The following is a 14,856-nucleotide window of genomic DNA, read 5'->3' on the forward strand; positions in this document are numbered from 1 at the left end:
TAAACAAAAATTGCATTTAGAGTTGTTTCGTCATAAAAAATAACCAAAAAAATCTTTAAGACATATTTTCACATCCCTAATGTTACTGAATTGACTATAGTTATGTCTAGCTGAGGCAACTAGTGGAATTGAATAATCTGCAATAAGGTGCTTGGCTAGTCTAAATTGTTAATCGGCTTTCTATCTTTTTTGGTCGAGAATATATGCTAACAAAATAGGCTCCATAGAAAACTAAAAATATAATGGAGAATGTATTAGCCTAGGTCGGCTATGCCTAATAACTAAATATTAATGTAATGGCCGAACAATATAATTCCTGCCGTTTTTTTTGCAACCAGACTAAATAGTATTTCAAAAAAATACTGTCTATAGCCAATGTCAGAAAAGTTAGTAATCACCATTCTGTATCTCAAACTTGGTAAAATTCACTAATCAATCAATCTGCGGTTATTTGTAACTTATATTGTAAACATGATTTGAAAAAAGGCTGAACAATTCAAACATACTTTTGAATGGATATGTGAGTGGAAATACTACAATGCTTGCCCAATATGTCTGCAAGTTGTGTCCTTCACAATCTAAAACGGCATTCTGTCCGTAGGGCATGTTCTCCGTCATGAAGAGTTTGAAACCTTACACTAAATGTAGATATAGTAAGATTTTTGCACGTTTTAGTGAGTTTTTTGGTGGTTTTTGCATGCTTTAGCTTGATAAATGACAAATAATGATCAATGTGTTTGGACAATAAAAGGGTTTGTTTTGTATTGCACTGTTTACCTATTCTCGGCCCTATTGTGGCCCGCGGACAATACGAAAATAATAGTGTGGCACGCGAGGCGTCAACCTTGGACCACCCTGATTTAGAACATAATATCACCAATCAGGCCGATTGCTCCGATCACTTTTACACTCGAACCGTTACTAACTAATTTGAAAAATACAGTTCGATGGAAAAACTTGTCTATTAAACAAACGTATTGAGTTATTTGTTCCCATATTATACTACGGTTTCTCAATATATCCTCAGAGAAATATCACATTGAATACATTTCTTCTTTGTTCAATAGTTCAGGAATTTTTGCTTTTAAAGAATGTGAACAACAACGTAAGCCTAAACTAAGCAAATATATATTGACTGACTGTGAAATAAGCCTAGCTCATTCATCACTATATATAGATATCGCGATTTTCTAAATATGCTCGGAGACTTATGTTTGTTTGTTAGTTTCGACACTTGTTACTAATGAAGTTATGTAAAATAAATTGATCTATCCAAAATAATTCGTATCACACATTCAGACTCAATATAATTGAACCTAAAACGCCGCAATATACTGAATACCGACAACTAATAAGAACTAAATGTGAAAGTAAAACACTGAAACAGCTTCACTTTTAACAGTGTTTGCTTTTTTGCTGGTCTATACGCTATACTTACTCTGTACTCTTGTTACTAAAAATCGCAACGCAACATTGCTTAACAATGCTCCTCCGTCTATTATAATTCGAGCCTTTGTGTAGTCAGACTCGGTAAATGATTAACGAAAAGGTGACAGGCTAGAATCATTTTAGCGTGAAACTGACGAACTTACGGTTTGTTGGATATGAAAATATATTGAATATTTTGAAAAAAGTCATGAATATTTGGTGTTTTGTCAAACACTATCCTTGTTAGATTGTTTCGAGGCCATAAGATATTTTTTCTCAAGTTGGCAATAACAACAATAAGCGCATCTGTTGCCACACGATTGAATGAACAAGACACACAAGGATCGCTTTTATTATACAAATAGAATATTCTGGTATAGGTGAGGCGCGCATTTACTTGCTACAGTTCCAGAACCTACTACAGTTAATTCTTTCGAACGCCTGAAGAATTTAAAGTTGATAACCTGTAAGACAGGTGTGATAGGTAGGTGTCGATCCTGGAGTTTAACTTTGATATCGAATAAAAATTGTAATAAAGTATATTATGAGTAGTAATACTAAGTAATAGCGGCAGACATTTAAATAAACAGAAGAATTTCATAACGTGGTGACTCGGCGCACCCATGATATATAATTACACAATTATTAGGGTACTCCCGAAGTATGTGAACCAAGATGGCGGACACCAGAACGTAGTATGTGTACCAGGTTAGGCCATAATTTTATTCCAATTTTCCTTATTTTAATACTAATACGAGTTCGGTGACTAGCCAAGTGACTCCAGTGGTATTTGTACCTGAAGTTATGGCCCAACCCTAACCTGGCACACATACTACGTTCCGGTGTCCGCCATATTGGTTCACATACTTCGGGAGCACCATTTTTAGTAGTTCAAGCTCTCGTCTGGGTCATTACCTTTCTGGTGTAGTGAATCCTAAGATGGTCCGTATGAACTGAGATAGTGTGTCTTTAGGCCATTTGTTTGTGTTGATTATGAAAATATGTTTATTTTATGTCCGGTGACAGAGCATATTCCGGCTTAATGTAAAGTCAGAATAAAAAGAAAATATTTTTCCAACTTCTGTGGCCAAAGCATCAATTATCTTGTCCGCAACTTCCACCTTTGAAGAAGACCACATATTACTGTTTTTAAAAATATTGGAACACAACATTTACATCCTCACAATCTATGGCTAAAAATAGCCTAGTTTGGAATTCCAATAGAAAGAAAGATATACTTTTAGAAGGTACGTAAAGTGCAAGTAGTAACGGGCATTAAATTCAAACCAGGTTCTAATAGTTTAATATAAAAGCAATATAAACGAACATGTGAAACAACTTTTTCTCGAATTTGATTGAAGGAAGAAGTTTGTGGCCCTTTTTCATAGCCTGCTGGCGATTATTACGGGATATTTAGGTTGTCATGGCAACATAGCCGTGCAGCAAGCATAACAGGAAATCCCGCTCCCGCAGCCATTTTCCAAATTTTTTGGTTCAAGCAATATTTTAACCATATTTTAAATACCGAAAATATATCTAACTTTTCTGATTTAATTCACTTTCATATTCCAGAAAGAGGGAGATCTTTGGCATCACAGGGAAAATTTTATGAAGCTATCACGGTACTGGAAGAGCTTGATACTGTGGAAGACAGTGATATTGGAATCGAACTTCTTATGATAGATTGTTACTTACAACTTGGAAGAGAAAATAAGGCAGATAGAATAATTAATCACGTTAGGGAGATAATATTTTCCAAGCCTATGTGCGATGTAAACGATGTTATTGAGTTAGCGGATCACTTTATAGAGGATTCTTGTACTGTACGTGCATTGATATTGTTTAGGATTGCTAGTGATATGTATATACATTCTTCTGCTTCTCCCGCTGAAGCAATGGATGGTATTTTTCGTTGTATGCAAAAAATGCAAAATCCAGTTAGAGAAATGTTGAATTTCGATAAGGAACCGAAGGGCACCCAAGATTTAGCCGGCCTCTTCAAGAGTCTTCAACATTTACTGAATACTGGCGATATATCTCGTGCATCACATCCAAAAAAGTGGCAGAGGAAAAGTGCCCGAAGCAGAATAATTGCAATTGATTTTGGTGTGGAATACATGATGGAAATGCTGGATAGTCTTCGTACATTGAAAGAAGTCGATTTAGATGAAAAGGCTTTGAAAATGGCATGGTGTTCCAATTATATAGGATATAATTATGCCCAAGTAGATGAATATCGGAAAACTTTGAAAATTTTGAACAATGGTATTGATAATCTGGAAAAACATTTTGGCAAGCAGGCTTCCATTTACAACGTCTATGGTACACTGCTTACCAACGCCGGAGCAGCATTGCATAATTTACAAAAGTATGGTGAAGCTGAAAAAATTAAAGTTAGAGCCCTCACTGCAAAGGAAGATGCAACTGATTACAAAGATAGAAATGAGAGAAAAAGAGCAATTGAGGAAATACGCGATTCCCTGAAGATAACACGCCAACATATGACTATGTAACAATATTTGTTCAGTAAAGTAGTTTTATTTAATGGTAAACTCAAAATATTAGAGTATAGCCCTTCTCGGGCGGTTCATTTACTTTGACGAGGATTTTTGTAAAACCCATACTTAGTATTCGTATAAGAATTCCTCATTTAATACGACTGAATCTGTGAAATTGTGTAAACTTCTTGTCAAGCCATCTTTGTTTCGTAAAGTGATTGTAACCTTGATTTTTTTTTATATCTTGGTAAGACACTGACAGACGATAGTCATCCCAGTAGATCAGCAGTGTTCCTGATTTATTGAGTGCGTCTCGAAACTCAACAGAATTGTAGTAAACTTAACTAATATATGATTAAATATTTTATATATTGTATTTATTATAAATGTTTCATTGCTTCATATTGTAAATGATGTGTAGCAATGTGTGAATCAATAAATGCATTATACCTTTATATCTCGTTTACTTTCGGTTACGTGGTGTGTCCCTGTTGTTTTGTAACAATAATGGTAGGAAACATACTTGTTGCAATTTCGTGAGCTGCAGTTTATTTATTTGCTAAAACGAGTTCAGCGAACATGAGTGATATTTTCAGTATTTCAAAAGAAAATTAGTCAGAAGTGGGGCAAAAACGTTTACCTTTTGTCTTTCTTTATGCCTACATTTTCACAAATTTTGAAAGGAGAGAAGTACACGACAACGATCACAAAATTGAGTTTAATTTGAAGACAGCATTTTTTTCGTTTAAGTGCACCGTGATATTTCCCCTGATACTTTGGCGCCGCACGAATAAACAGTTAGATAACAGCCGCAGCAAATGATACAGCCGAATCATGACAATGGACAATGACTGAAATAAAAATACTTTGAGCACTCAAAGAACGATCAGGATTCGAAAAGATCTATTATGAATTCCTAATATATGTATATATCATATATACAAGTACAAAACAAAAAATACAATATATTTCTATGACATCGCAAGTGGTGAAGTTCATTGTGGTTTTGAACTGAACACTTCTACAATTTATTTGCTCAATGGTTTCTTCCTATGCGCAATATCTATAATTGAATTTGACTTATTAGGTAAAGCATAGTCCTAGGATTTAAATTACTGTACTGTACTAGACTTTTTATAGTTTTGAAAAACAATCGAAAATGCCATAAATAATATGGAAAAAGTTATGACTTTTCGTCTCTATAAATAGAGCAATTTTACACATCAACAACAATCGGATCTGATGACGCTGGACAAAAAGAGCACATTTAAAAGAATTTCCAGGGAACGTCTACGCTTGGCTAGCTTTTCAATGAACATACAATGAACAACGACCCTTTTCAGGCTTTGTTTGTTCGACCTTCGTAGCGTATAAAAAAAAATGAAACTTACAACCGTTATCACAGCGTCATATTGTAAGCATCACGCATCAGTCGTTATCGCCGAGTTGGGTGTATTCGTCGACAAGTTTTTGTGAGCAAAGAATGTTATAGTAAGAAAAGGGACAACAATTGATGTACGTTTTGTGATATGCAAGGACATGTATTGAATATTATAGCAGATTTGGTGACGGAATAAAATCTAAAATTAGAAACATTTTAAAGTTGATAGCTGATAGAGGCTTCGATATTAATGACACATTATTTGGAATGTTTTGCCTTTCAATGTCGGGTAGGGTATAAAAATTTAAAAATAAAACGGAGAAAAACTTTCTTTACGTTCGAGAATCGCCAGGTTTTGTTTTACAATCAAGAGTGGCTTAGTAATAATTTTTTTCACACAATGGCCACAAACATATGTCTGATCGGTAGGGCTGGGAATTTCAGGGAAAAAATCATTTACCGGGTAAAATTAACCGATTAACCGCAGCGTGACGTTTGACGTAATAATTTATAATTTTACCTTGTTACGTCACAATGATTACAGAGCAATTCCGGGTGATCTTATCCCGATATCGCTCAAAATTATTAACGAATGGAAATAGTTTCGTGATATCTTTGCTGCAAGCAATATGCAGCGTGCTTCGGGAATATGGAAGTATTTTAGTAAAACCCGTTTTTCAGTTTTCAACGTGCAAATTTTACTCTGAGATATCATAAAGAAAAAACAGCATCAACTGCACACTTGTTGGATGGCATTGAATATACAATTTTCTAATATAATCATGAACAATATATTTCCACCGAAAACTGATTCTGAATTATCATTGTCAATAAAAATAAATCTTAACCGTTAACCATCTAAAATCAGTTAACCATTCCCAGCCCTACTGATCGGATATGATGAGATGGGAAAAATGTAATATTTTTGGAATGGCCTTCACTGCTTCGCTTGGAAGATGTAATTCTAATTAACCAACTACATCAAACTAATGTGAAATTTTTATATATATATTCTGTTAGATATATTCTAGCCGCGGTTAAATCAATAGTTCGCCTGGAAAAATAATGGAAGAAAACAAATATGATATTCTACAAAATTTTATTTTGGAAGGTAGATATCATTTTGAATGTTGACTATTTTGAAATAATACTATTATTTAATTTTCATGCGATTACTTTTTCAGAAAGAGCACGTACCCTAGCGCTACAAGGAATGTTTTACGAAGCAACCTCTCTCTTGGAAGAGTTTACGAACACGACAGAAATTGATTTCGGTGTGGAACTCCTTCGAGCCGAGTGTTACCTTCAGCTTGGAAGAGAAAATAAATCCGAAAAATGCATAGAGCGCATTGAGCAATTATTATCAATGCCACCGATGTGCGATGCAACAGATATTATTTCGCTAGGAGATGAATTCATAAAAAATGATTTCCGTGTTAAAGCTTTAATTCTCCTGAAAATATCGTGTGATATAGTTCAAATATCATCCTTGCCTCCAGAAAAGATTTTTGAAATAATGTGCCTATGCTTCTCAAAAATTGACGATGTGGTGCGACCAATTCTAAGAAAAAAGACGTCAAATAGTAATACGGAAAATCTACTTGATATGATCAAAAACTTAGGTAGGGGGTTGACGGACGGTACAGATTCTATCGCTAAGCCAAAGCTGCAAACGAAAATGAGCGAGCGCGTGCGAATTATTGCTTTGGACTTTGGCTTGGAATACTTACAGGAAATGCTGAAAACACTTGAAAATTTCAGTGAAATCGATCCCGAAAGGAAAGCTTTGAATATAGCTGAATGTGCTGTTATGCTGGATTGTGACTTTGATGCGGCCGGCGACAACGTCAAATCCCTGAAGTTTAACAAGATTGGAATTGAGGTTTTAGAAAAACAGTTTGACACATCTGCACTGCGATACAAATTGTATGCCAACCTGCATCAAAATGCAGGTGTAGCTCACTATAATCTGAATAACTTTAAAAAAGCAGAACATCATTTCTTGCAGGCCATATCGGCGCATGAAAGCGCATGGGACTACGATGACGAAAACGAACGTCGAAACATAATTCAAAAGGCACAGTCTGACCTTAAAGACACACGACAGCTTTTATAGACTCGTCATTTCAACCAACAAACTATGTATATACGTTTTACCCTGTATAATCGGGATCAGCTGAATTGTTTACAAGGCTGTTCATTAAAACGTCGTTGCCTTACTCAGAGTGATCACATACTAGTATACGTGCATTAGCGCTTCTGACGGTTTCCGACAAGTCTTGGCGAATTGTGCAATGACTGCAATTTCGGTGATATTCACAAAAAGCAACACAAAAGAAATTTCAAAGCCCTCTCTATAATCGTACACTCGTTTAATGCATCATAAAATAATTGGCTGACTTTTGATTTGAAATATATACGTAAAACGATAATATTCATATATATTCAAGTTCATTTGATGAAATATACCAGAACATCGACTGAAAATTACTATTATTAGCAAAACCGAATGAACAAATATAAATTCATTCGTTCGGAATATGATGGGTGTCAATATTTCAATTTACGTTGGTGACAAGTTTCAATTAGTCTATAAACATTTAATTCTCAGAGTCACATCTTTTGAATTCCACAAATGTCTATGCTGACTACAAAATTTATTAGTGGAATTTGTGAATAAAAATGACGTTAGAAATGTGTCAACTATCATTTTTCAACACTCTGAAAACGACAAATAACAATTCACGACATTATATATAATAATATGGTGATTTGAGGTTTTTGGTTCCCAAATGCCACCCGTAGGATGTTAGATTAGCCAGTCAATGAATACCTTTGTTGCTAAGCATTTAACAGAGTATTGGGGCGGTGATCTTACGTCAGGCCGAAGTTATTAATATTATTACCTTTACCAATTATGAATTACATCAGAATTACAATAAATCTTTAACCGCGATTTGATTAGCCTGTGCAGGTTGACAGAGTACCGTATATTATGACTTACCCTGCTTTAATAAATAATCTGACTTTGTACACTCTTCCTGTCTCGAATATACATATTATCACAAGTTGTTATACCATCTATTTACGTTAATTCTTAACAAAATAAACGTGTCTTAGTGATTACGATGGTCTGATTCGAAGTCTATACACCCACAACACCAGCGAGTCTTAAAACTTGGAGAAGTTACAGTTCACGGGAATGCCTAACTTCTGATGAAATGCAATACAGCGCAAGCCACTACGATTTGAACTGGAGAGCGAACTCTATGATGGTCGAGTAGTAGGCTACTAAATCCGATTGAGTGATAGTGTTACGAGCGCTCATAATATTTCCTGGTTAAAGTTTTATCGAGTGTGTTACATTTGAAAAAGGTGTTGACCGTGGCCTTTTTCTAGCAACGTTCTTTCCATGAGTACCTGTATGGTGGCCCATCGTTGTCACGTGTGAAATTTAAAAAAAAAATGAAAAAATAAAATGAAAAAGCGAAAATAAAAAAATAGTTGTGAAAAAACATAAAAATAATTGAAAAAAAAGAAATAAAAAAAAATTGAAATTAAAAAAAAAATTGAAAAATAAAACAAAACACAAAAAATTAAAAAAAAATTAAAATTAAAAAAAAAAATTAAAAAAAAAATTGGATAAAAAGAAAATAAAAAGGTTGACAACGATGGTCCGCCTCGTGGCCCATCGTTGTCACGCGTTTTTATTTTTGGAAAATTTGATGCTGCTTGGGACCAACGTTGTCAGGCTTAATCCTACACGCACAAATGTGTTTCCTGGGTTTCTAACTCACTACTGATTTTCTTGAGCAATATCCAATAAATTCAACATGAAAATGTTCTATAAATTTTCCCTGCTACAAGTTCAACCACAAGCAATATATTTATAATAATGATAAGAGAATATAGAATTGGATACGAAAATTTGTTTTTACGTGTAGAAGGTAATTTAATTGGAAAATGCTGCTTAACTGCTCAGACACTCGTGCGATGCCGGTACGGTACCGTCTGATCGTACCGGTACCCATGCAATCACTCGTGAAAGAATGGGAGATACGGATAGTCTCGTAGAATATAGTCTACTGAAACACTCTTTGCGCCTGCCCCATACCGTACAGCCGTAACGTACCGATCCAGACAAATGATAAATCGCCCGTGCTCAACCATTTATTTCAATCCATACCTCGACTCACTATATTCTACTAGGATCGAGATATGGATTGAAATAAATGGTTGAGCACGGGCGATTTATCATTTGTCTGGATCGGTACGTTACGGCTGTACGGTATGGGGCAGGCGCAGAGAGTGTTTCAGTAGTCTATATTCTACGAGACTATCCGTATCTCCCATTCTTTCATGAGTGATTGTATGGCTACCGGTACGGTCAGACGCAAAGCGACTATAACCGACTACCGGTATTTGGTAAGACGGTACGGTACCGGCATCGCGAGTGTCCAGACAACTGGGTAGTTAAGCAGCATTCTCCAATTAGATTACCTTATACACGTAAAAACAAATTTTCGTATTCAATTCTATATTCTCTTATCATTATTATAAATATATTACTTCTTGTTGAACTTGTAGCATGGAGAATTTATAGAACATTTTCATATTGAATATTGCTCAAGAAAATCAGTAGTGAGTTTGAAACCCAGGGAACACATTTGTGCGCGTAGGATTATGCCTGACAACGTTGGTCCGAGGCAGAAGCAAATTTTCTAAAAATGAAAACGCGTGACAACGATGGGCCACGAGGCGGACCATCGTTGTCACCTTTTTATTTTCTTTTTATTCAATTTTTTTTTTTTAATTTTTTTGTTTTTCAATTTTTTTTTTTTGTTTTTATTTATTTTTTTTTAATTTTAATTTTTTTTTTCATTTTTTTTTTAATTATTTTTATGTTTTTTTACAACAATTTTTTTATTTTCGGTTTTTTATTTTATTTTTTATTTTCAATTTTACGCGTGACAACGATGGGCCACCATATACCTGTATATATATCCCTATATGCACTGTTGTTTTTCAATTTAATAATATTAAACAAAGTCAAACCAGGTAATTTGAAAAACAACAGTGAAATTATATTAAAATAACAAGATTATTCCTATACCTGGTGGATAAAGAGTCTTAGTTTTCAGCTGCTCGCTGTGTACCGTGTCAGCCAACCGTTGTACCGGTAACGTTTAGGGTGTCTTATTTGCCTACCAATTTCCTTCGTTTGTTTACCTGACATAAATTCCATTTTTGATTTACTGTGGCTTGGCAATAGGCTCTGTTTAATCAAGTCATATTAGCCCAAATTGAACTTTGCATCAGAGGCATTGACTGCTGTTGAGTTTCTTCAATAATGTAGGCCTATGTGCTGGATTGTGAATAGATTTACTGCCTAGCTAGATATTTGCCCGGATCCTGTTATGATGTTTGAAGTTTGCCATTATAATTGAATCAAAACTAAAAAATGACATCTGAAATTTCAATACGACTCATGACATGAATACTGTCTCAGTGAGGTAAATCGAAGTGTGTTGTCTGCAAGAAATGCTTTCCAAAGAATTGATGAAAAAAAGTACTACGTAATCTCGACTCAAACCACCCAATTAGCGTCGATAACCTGATAGAATTTGTATATAAATAAGAAGAATCGACTTCGCTGGTGACGACATGTCGTTTAGCGATTTCAGGTTATCAAATCAGCTCAATTTATTTTATCACAGAAACACATCATCCCATGCAAAATATACATTAATGCATCATGTGTTGATGTATTATATATATTAATTTTACAAAACAAAATGTTTGTGAAACTTTTCTGCTTAATCCCAGAACCATCGTTTTGACAGAAATACTTGTCTAATCAGATTAAATTTTTATATATACAAGGTATGAATGGTGCAAATGAACACTAATTAATTATTTTACAATGGTGAATAAAAAAGTTCACTTTTTATCTCAGGAATATTTAATTTCTACATTCAGTTTATAATACTGCAAAATCATAAAGTTATTACACACATTACACACAGAGTAACCCGTAATTGGGGGAAAATACAATGTATTAATAAACTCGAAATTCTATTTCTTCAAAAATTTGCAACACTTTTGATAGTTCACTTGTAGAAGCAATTCATTTCATTTGAGATGCTGTCGAGTAACTTTGAGCGCTTGCTTCACCAATTCGACGTCTCGTCGTTTGTCATTATTGTCGTCGTGATCCACAGCGTTTTCCTTCGCTTCAATTGCTCTGACGTAAGCTTTCTCAGCTTCCCTGTATTTTTCTTGATTGTGGAGCACAATTCCTATATTATGCAACAATATGCCGTAAATTTTATGCAGCGATGCTTTTGCGCCGAACAACTTATCCATTACGGCAATGCCACTACTTCTGACTTTATCACTCTTAGCGTTTTCTCCCATAGCTGCAAGCTCGAATCCAATATAATTGATGCACCATGCTTGTTTCAAAGTTTGTCTGTCTGGATCAGCTCCTTCTACAGTTTGTAAATCTTCAAGCATTTGGTTCATGTACTCAACACCGAAATCTAAGGCTAAAATACGTTTCATATCTGCTCCAACAGTTGGCCTTTGATTGGTTGAACCCGCAATGATGCTTGTCGGATCCGATAAATTTTGAAGCAATCTTTGTAGCTTCGCACCACTATTCTCTGGCTCTATCATCTCAGTGATTGCATGATGCATGAGCGCCATTGACCGGAAAATGTTTTCAACTTTATCGTCAGGCTTAAGGCTGGAATCTTTTACAGCCACGTCACTTGCAATTTTATACAAGATCAGAGCTTGAACGTGGCACTTATTAGCGGTTAGCACTTGTGCGAGATCTAATATCTCATTTACGTCAGTGAATGAAGACTTCAAAATCATTTTTCTGATTCCATTTACGGCTTTTGTTGCTTTATTTTCTCTGCCCAGTTGTAAATAGCAGTCTGCAATCAGTAGTTTCACTCCAAATGTAGTATCTTCCATGTCCAGTAACTCCTCTAGAATCGAGGTTGCTTCATAATACTTGGAATTGGACGCAAGTGCTCTAGCTCTTTCTGTAAACAAGAAGAACTGTATGAGTGGCAATGTAGATCAAAGTACTGAATGAAAACTCTGTTGGAGTATACTGGCACCCCGTCTTAATATGCATGGACACAACTGGATGTTGAGGCCATTTTTGTACAAGCTACTTTATCAATTGGTATGTTTGAATAAGCAACAGTAACTTATTTTACCTTCAATAACAAAATCTCTTTTCAGGAGAAGGATGGCACTGTCTTCCTCTGTTTCAGCAGTACTTGGTGTCTGTATGGTGTAATCATGAACGAAGTTGCTTATACCAGCAGTGCCAGACGAAGTGGATAATTCTGAAAAATGAATGAAAAGTAGTGTAGTATATAATCAATATTACCACTGGAATAGCATTACACAAAAGAAAGTCTAACAAGCTGTTTGGACGTGCATTATATCAAGACGGTATACCAACAAACGCCTATATTTCGGTATAACGTTTATCATTGGATATTACATTTTTACACTTTATTCTTTTCTAATAACTCTCTGAATGATGGATAAACTATGAAACGTTTCCATGGGAATTTAAAATCTCACCATTGCTTTTATCTCCACCAGCAGAACTGAGAAGGTTTCCCATCATAGAACTGAGTGAACTCAAGTCGCTTAAGTCCGGTTCTTGAACGAGAAAAATTTGCTTAATAAAAGGGATACACTCATTCGAATATATTTTTGACTGGGAACAATAAGTATGAAGCTGCTATATTTTACTAAAGGTTTGTAGAGTTCGACTCTTCTCTGGATGAACAGTTGTAAAACTCTAACAGTGTTGAATACGAAAATTAATTCCGAGACCTTCAACTATAGCTACGATAACCAAATTATATATATATAATGATAGCCAGCGCCTGGGACGCCTCTTTCGTTTATACTGGACATAAATAATTCTGTGAATAAGGGTTTCATGATCATTAAGGAATTTTAAAATCTCACCATTGCTTTTATCTCTGCCAGTAGAACCCAGAAGATTTCCCAGCATAGAGTTCAATGAACTCAAGTCAGGTTCTTGAAAGAAAAATTTGCTTAATAATAAAACATATGCAGAAACAAAAAATTTTTTTGTGTTTTACATTTTGGCGTCACTAAAGACAGTCCACGCAAGCGGTATGCAGTCAAGCATGTGCCTTAAAAGGAATACTATCTTGAATATTGACAAATAGTAGGCCTACTTTTTCACTTCGGCGAGATGATACTATTCGGGTCGCTGTGACCTTGTCCGATACTGTGTGACTAGCTATAAAAACATGTTATGCTGTAAGTCAGGGATGTGCAACCGTTGATGCATGAGAGTCAGATAGAAATAGCTGGCTAAAACCGCGGGCCGCACCTGCTCTTAACATGGGTTTTTTAGTAATTGCAGGAACAAATTTGGTTATTCATCTTATGGCATGCATTGTTCGGTTGACACAAGCTAGTGTTAGGGCGTTGTTAATATTAAATAGTGTGTAAAATCAATTTGGATCGGTCAATTATATCTATTTATTCGTAAATAAGCAGCAGTCTCTGAATAGGATATCGAGTCACAGGTATTAACTAGTAAACCATCCAACCAAATACAGATTTACATCGCTGCTCAATATACCCACATCTCTTTAAAATTGATGATAAATAGCCTACCTGCTACTGCTGGAATCATTGAGGTTCCAGGTTGTGCATCATTAAGGCTGCTTCTGAGAGCTGCCTGTAACATTGCTTCTTCAATAGCCTCGAGATCCATTTTAAATGTTAAGAACAGCGCTTACTCGTACTTACAAAGCGGCGGTTGTGACAAAACGCGGAACTATAAAATTGACGATACCTGATTGACTAAAGTCATTGTGTTGCCGTTACTGTTGGTTAAACTCACGTGATGTCTTGTGTGCAAACAATTGGAACGACTCAGTGACGTGTACCCTTTGAAACCGAGTAGGTAAAATCAAAATGGGGGCGTTGAAGAGCTTCTTATCATTCATTGGTCTAATTCACTTACATCCCTAATGGAACATACCGTAAGTGAAACGGCATATCGTCTGAAAACTTACTTACGGTTCAACTAACAACATTGTATTATCCATATTTTAAAGATTTATTCAGAATTGGTTATACGCTTGGGTTGAATGAAATATACTGTAGCAATCTTTACAATAAATGTGTAACTCAGAGTATTGACACAAGCCGATGCCTTTTGTCCAAGGGCTATAAAAATGCACGCCAAAAGCACCGAGTAACAATGAAAATATATACCTTCCCGCTTTTGCATACGATTGGTGCTTAGCTGCTCAGGTTCAAAATTTAACACATTTCATTGTTGTTGGGAAGCACTAATGATTGAGTTTCCTGGTTAAGCTGAATCAGAGATTTAAAGTTTAGCTAATTTTTTTTTTAGTTCCATCTCAAAAGGTTAACATGTCACGAACCTTCTGTAACGTCCGTGTTCATGTTGTATAATTGTTTTTAGGTTCTCGTACACTGTTATGCGGGCTCCTGCTCAAGTCT

At 35.4% G+C, this 14,856-nt stretch overlaps 3 protein-coding genes across 4 annotated transcripts; 2 read left to right on the forward strand and 1 right to left on the reverse strand.

The window, feature by feature from the left end:
- Nucleotides 1–1,562: 1,562 nt before the first annotated feature.
- Nucleotides 1,563–4,370, forward strand: LOC144425050 (uncharacterized). Its single transcript, XM_078114204.1, has 3 exons — nucleotides 1,563–1,912; nucleotides 2,455–2,675; nucleotides 3,001–4,370. The coding sequence occupies exons 2-3, from the start codon at nucleotides 2,618–2,620 to the stop codon at nucleotides 3,939–3,941; spliced, it is 999 nt and encodes a 332-aa protein (XP_077970330.1). The 5' UTR covers nucleotides 1,563–1,912; nucleotides 2,455–2,617; the 3' UTR covers nucleotides 3,942–4,370.
- Nucleotides 4,371–6,325: 1,955 nt separating this feature from the next.
- LOC144425133 (uncharacterized) lies at nucleotides 6,326–8,006 on the forward strand. The gene is made up of 2 exons (XM_078114505.1): nucleotides 6,326–6,418; nucleotides 6,492–8,006. The coding sequence occupies exons 1-2, from the start codon at nucleotides 6,373–6,375 to the stop codon at nucleotides 7,421–7,423; spliced, it is 978 nt and encodes a 325-aa protein (XP_077970631.1). The 5' UTR covers nucleotides 6,326–6,372; the 3' UTR covers nucleotides 7,424–8,006.
- A 2,880-nt stretch (nucleotides 8,007–10,886) lies between these two features.
- On the reverse strand, nucleotides 10,887–14,253 carry LOC120329035 (uncharacterized). Of its 2 annotated transcripts, XM_039395648.2 has the most exons (5): nucleotides 13,999–14,249; nucleotides 13,315–13,386; nucleotides 12,919–12,999; nucleotides 12,543–12,674; nucleotides 10,933–12,362 (listed from the first exon to the last, which is right to left on the reverse strand). In XM_039395648.2, exons 1-5 carry the CDS (start codon nucleotides 14,096–14,098, stop codon nucleotides 11,440–11,442), a joined length of 1,308 nt encoding a protein of 435 aa, XP_039251582.2. In that variant the 5' UTR covers nucleotides 14,099–14,249; the 3' UTR covers nucleotides 10,933–11,439. The 2 variants fall into 2 exon arrangements, with proteins under 2 accessions (XP_039251598.2, XP_039251582.2); XM_039395664.2 differs by lacking the exon at nucleotides 12,919–12,999 and having other exon boundaries at nucleotides 10,887–12,362; nucleotides 13,999–14,253.
- Nucleotides 14,254–14,856: the final 603 nt, after the last annotated feature.

The sequence above is a fragment of the Styela clava genome, chromosome 1 (genome assembly GCF_964204865.1).
Source record: "Styela clava chromosome 1, kaStyClav1.hap1.2, whole genome shotgun sequence".
Classification (NCBI taxonomy): Eukaryota; Metazoa; Chordata; class Ascidiacea; order Stolidobranchia; family Styelidae; genus Styela; species Styela clava.

Excerpts from the sequence above, each read along its gene's own strand:
- LOC144425050 (XM_078114204.1), top strand. The coding sequence starts at position 2,618 with ATGGCTAAAAATAGCCTAGTTTGGAATTCCAATAGAAAGAAAGATATA. Across the intron at positions 2,676-3,000 it reads GAAAGATATACTTTTAGAAG|AAAGAGGGAGATCTTTGGCA; the intron begins GTACGTAAAGTG and ends TTCATATTCCAG.
- LOC144425133 (XM_078114505.1), top strand. The coding sequence starts at position 6,373 with ATGGAAGAAAACAAATATGATATTCTACAAAATTTTATTTTGGAAG. Across the intron at positions 6,419-6,491 it reads ACAAAATTTTATTTTGGAAG|AAAGAGCACGTACCCTAGCG; the intron begins GTAGATATCATT and ends TTACTTTTTCAG.
- LOC120329035 (XM_039395648.2), bottom strand. The coding sequence starts at position 14,098 with ATGGATCTCGAGGCTATTGAAGAAGCAATGTTACAGGCAGCTCTCAGA. Across the intron at positions 13,387-13,998 it reads AATGATTCCAGCAGTAGCAG|AACCTGACTTGAGTTCATTG; the intron begins GTAGGCTATTTA and ends TTTTCTTTCAAG. Across the intron at positions 12,363-12,542 it reads AAGAGATTTTGTTATTGAAG|AAAGAGCTAGAGCACTTGCG; the intron begins GTAAAATAAGTT and ends TCTTGTTTACAG.